The following is a 4,009-nucleotide window of genomic DNA, read 5'->3' on the forward strand; positions in this document are numbered from 1 at the left end:
TTATTAATAAATTTGTTTTTTGACAAGTTGTTTGAGCAGTTAGAGATGCAGCCAGAAAAAGCGCTTGACTAAAAATTTGCTAAAATATCTGCATGTAACTATCATCAGCAGCATATTTCAAGAAAAACTAACAACAATATTTTTGAATGGGAAGAGTGACTAGATGTATTGGAAAAAATGGGAAATTACCTAGTCTAATTTTTTTTACGCGAAAACGCGAAACTAGTAATAAAATATGTGAATAAGGCCATTCAATGAAGTGAGGTTAAGCCGTCGTCGCCGAGCGTCTCTCTCCCTCGCCCAAGCCCTCTCTCTCACATCGTCGTCCGGTGTCACAACCAACCGGCATTTCTCCAATTGTTTGACAACAAAACATCAGTGAAGGAATGCACACCAAAGTCCATGGTAAAGAACGAATCTGCTCTTTAACGTTTATTTACAAAAATCAAAAGAAATAACATGCTTAACCTACAGAATGGACCTTCATTAGAGGTTGCCGACCATCAGCTGGAGGCCAGCATTCCAGATAAGCCCAAGAATAGAAAAGGAGGAGGAAGTCAAGTTTTGGCCAGAAAAATGTGTTTTAAAATGGACTAATCTTCGAATGGACAATGTATGAGTGTCTAGAGTCTGTGAACATCGGGCCTGTTTCTTTGTTTCATGGCCTCCATTTTGTTTTAAGGGACCGGGATACCCGCGCTGTCACAGAAAAATAATCGTCCCCCCCAACTATCCTCTCTCTCTCTCTCTTTCACATTCAAACATAGACTTATGAATGCTAAACGAGCGGAAACTGCAGCAAAATGACTGACATGCGTTGCGGTTGCTAAATCACACCCTATGCGTTCGAAGCCGATACAAATAATTAGAAAATTTCCCTTGTTTTGTAGACCTAACCACATGATCCCATCTCCTCCCGCTCGCCTCAGGATGCTAGAGGAAAACAAACACACCGCGGTTAGGTCAACTTACCGGCAAAGGAATCCTCCACTTCTTCGTCTGAAGCCATTTTTAACGCGTCAATGCTTTACTCAACCTCTAAACTTACGCCTGAGGATAAATTATATCTTAACAACAGTGTATTTAGTAAAGATTCACCGCGAACTGTACCCGCACAGCCCCGATCGCATCATCACACTCGAGAGCGTATCGACTTCACTGCGCATGCGCACAAGTAAGTGCACTCCGCTCCCTCCGCCCCGCGGCTCCGCGGGAAATGGGCACAGATTAGAAAAAAAATTGAACGTGAGGTAAAAATGTTAGGAGAAGCCAGTGCGAAACCAGATAGGAATTGATGATGCTTTGCTGAAATTCAGAATTCTGCTTCAATGCGATCTAGAACACGCTCAGGAACATTCTTTCAAGATAAGGGATAGAGTAAACAACCTCATTCTTATTCATTACTTTAAAGGAACTACTTTTTTGTTCGCTATCGATTTACAGGAAAAGGAAGGCAGTAGCAGAGTAGCGGGTGGTTTAAAGGATTGAATTTATTGGAAAAACCCAATTCAAGATTAGACTGCGGCTCTCGCCGATGCCCCTTATTACTTTCGGGTATATAAAGTTTAACGAGAAAACTTCCCTGGACCCAACAAAACCGGCTATTGGGTAAACTCCGAAGTTGTGTATCCCGTATTTTTAAAAAAATACAACCCTCTTTGACAATAACAAATATTAGAAAATTGCAAGAAAATTATAAGTGTGTCGCACCTTTCACAACTCCTGGTCTAAGAGAAAGTGTCTAGAATTTCAGGTGGACTGTGGAGGGAAGAACAGTTTTGTTACAGTCATCTTTGAAAATAGACACATCTAGTAGATGGAGCGAGAACAGCATAGTGCGGTCTGTGCGACGGTATGAATGTTGTCCAGCGACCAAAAATTAGGAGATGTAAAAGTGTGTCGTTCTACTCTCGGGTTTTGAGGCCACCGCGTCGGAAACAGTAGGTTGCTCGGAATTTGAGTTTACAGACCTCGCCGTAGGTAGCAGCATCGTCGCGAAAGTAGTTCCGTCGAAGCTCCGAGGGCTCCGAGGCGAGGCGTCTGGCGTCGTAGAGTACAGTCTCAACTAATACATTTTTCACTGACATTACAAATAGGACAGCTCACGTACGCACATGATATGGGAGCCTTAAGCTTCACGAATAGTTAAGCACTTACTTTCCGAAATGAACTCTCCTTCTGTAACGTTTGCTGAGAGCACTTATAAGCCGGCTACTGCTTCCCTCATTTTTCAGAGTGAGTGTACACGTGTGTGAGAGAGAGAGGCCTACAGACAGAGGAAGAGAGAGTGAGACAAAGATATCGCGCAGGGGAGTGACAAAGAAAGATAGCGTTCCGCTTTGAGGGACAGAGAGAGAGAAAAGGGGGGGAGGAGCGGAGAGACAGAGAGAGGAGGTAGAGAGGTGGAGGAAGAAGGACGGAAGTACGGATACCTGGGCGGATACGCGACGCAGAGAGACGGCAAAAGAGGGGTGGGGGAGAAGACAGGCCTAGAGAGAAAAGCCTATGTAGATTGAAATTCGACAATGTTCCGGAACCTTCGAGGAGATGGTCGCAGACATTGACTCGTCGTAGGATGTAGGGAAGTCCGTCAGCCAGACTTCCGAGTCGCCATTTGCGCTCTCTACAATGCATTATCATGCAACCCGTGGCGGCGGGCTCTGATTCGATTGTTTTGCTCGAACACTAAGAGGAAGTAAAACAAAATTCGAAGTGACGAAACAGACTACGCATCAGTCCCAGGTCAGAGGCTTAGCGTGTGCCGCGTTTGCCGTCCTCTTTGACACAAGACCTGAGCTGGGAGTTCCTTGGTGTGGGCGCACTTCCCCCGGGGGAAGGCCAACGCAAAGCGGCAGGTTGAGGTTACGCGGGAGCGCCATGGGCGATGATGCCACGGTCCAAGCGAAGCCGCGACTGTCTCCGGCCGTCGGAGACCTTGGTGACCACGACAAGAAGGTCCCGGCGTCGTCGGTCGCCGCCAGTCGTTGCCCGCGTACCCGCGGGGACGCCCACACGCCTCCCGGGACAGCCCTGGAGAGGAAGAAGAGCTACCACCCAGAACTACGCCCGGCATCTGACGCGGACGCGCTTGTGTCCGGCCTCGGTCACAAGATGGAGCTCATCCATCTGAACCGCACGTGCACCAGCGTCGACCTGTCCGTCAGCACGGCCTCGTCGAGCCCGTCGCGGGGCCTCGCCTCGAGCTTGCGCCGCGCCAGCGACGCCAACCTCACTGACGAAGAGAAGGTTCATAGGGTGCGACACCAGGTACGCACAGCTCTTGAAAGTGGACCCTTATGGTCTCCGAGGGGCTAACATCCCCGTGCCACAGGTGTCCTTCGCCCAGGACGTCGGCGTGGACTGCTCGGGGGCGCGCTCCCTCCGGAGTGAGGACCTCGTCAGCGCGCTCAAGAGCCGAGTGATTGCCGCCCATTTGGAGGACAGCCTCCCAGAGGACCTTCCTGAGGATAGCGACCAGGACGAGGAGGGCCCCGAAAGCGACACCCCAGACAACAACTCTTGCCAGGAAGACGACGACCAGGACGATGTGCCGTACGAGTTCCTGGACACTGCAGTTAACCTAAGGTGAGCGGCACTAGGTTTCCCAGTTCCCTGAATGTACATACCAGGTGGCTGATTCACGCCGCTCACTTCTTTAGTTATGCTGTACCGCATGCACGACTGCGGATGGGTTGCCTACTCGCTCGGCTCGTAAGGCGCCGTGACAGGGGCGATAAGCAAGCCCGCCCGCACTCGTGCTTGCGGTAGTATACCTACAGAAGTGCGCGGCGTGAATCAGCCCCCTGGTACATACAACGCGTTCGCCTCGACAAAACATTCGCACTCCTTGCAGTCCAGACAACGACGCAGACTATCTCGCTGTGCGACCGTCCCTCGCATCCACCCAGCTCAACGAGGTCAGAGGACCAAACTAATCGTTGTTAAATGTATGAGTGTGACAGTTGTGGTTTTGGAGTTGTTGCTCGAGTATTTATGTAAGAAATTTTAA

The 4,009-nt window shown here is 49.6% G+C and overlaps 1 protein-coding gene across 3 annotated transcripts; it reads left to right on the forward strand.

Annotated features, from left to right (window-relative positions):
* Positions 1–267: 267 nt before the first annotated feature.
* LOC113207149 (uncharacterized) lies at positions 268–3,982 on the forward strand. Of its 3 annotated transcripts, none has more exons than XM_052276899.1 (4): positions 268–405; positions 475–3,267; positions 3,332–3,585; positions 3,854–3,982. In XM_052276899.1, exons 2-4 carry the CDS (start codon positions 2,878–2,880, stop codon positions 3,933–3,935), a joined length of 726 nt encoding a protein of 241 aa, XP_052132859.1. In that variant the 5' UTR covers positions 268–405; positions 475–2,877; the 3' UTR covers positions 3,936–3,982. The 3 variants fall into 3 exon arrangements, with proteins under 3 accessions (XP_052132859.1, XP_026279342.1, XP_052132860.1); XM_026423557.2 differs by having other exon boundaries at positions 279–405; positions 491–3,267; XM_052276900.1 differs by having other exon boundaries at positions 291–405; positions 453–3,267.
* Positions 3,983–4,009: the final 27 nt, after the last annotated feature.

Source organism: Frankliniella occidentalis, unplaced genomic scaffold, assembly GCF_000697945.3.
Source record: "Frankliniella occidentalis isolate FOCC.00 unplaced genomic scaffold, Focc_3.1 Scaffold4897, whole genome shotgun sequence".
Classification (NCBI taxonomy): domain Eukaryota; kingdom Metazoa; phylum Arthropoda; class Insecta; order Thysanoptera; family Thripidae; genus Frankliniella; species Frankliniella occidentalis.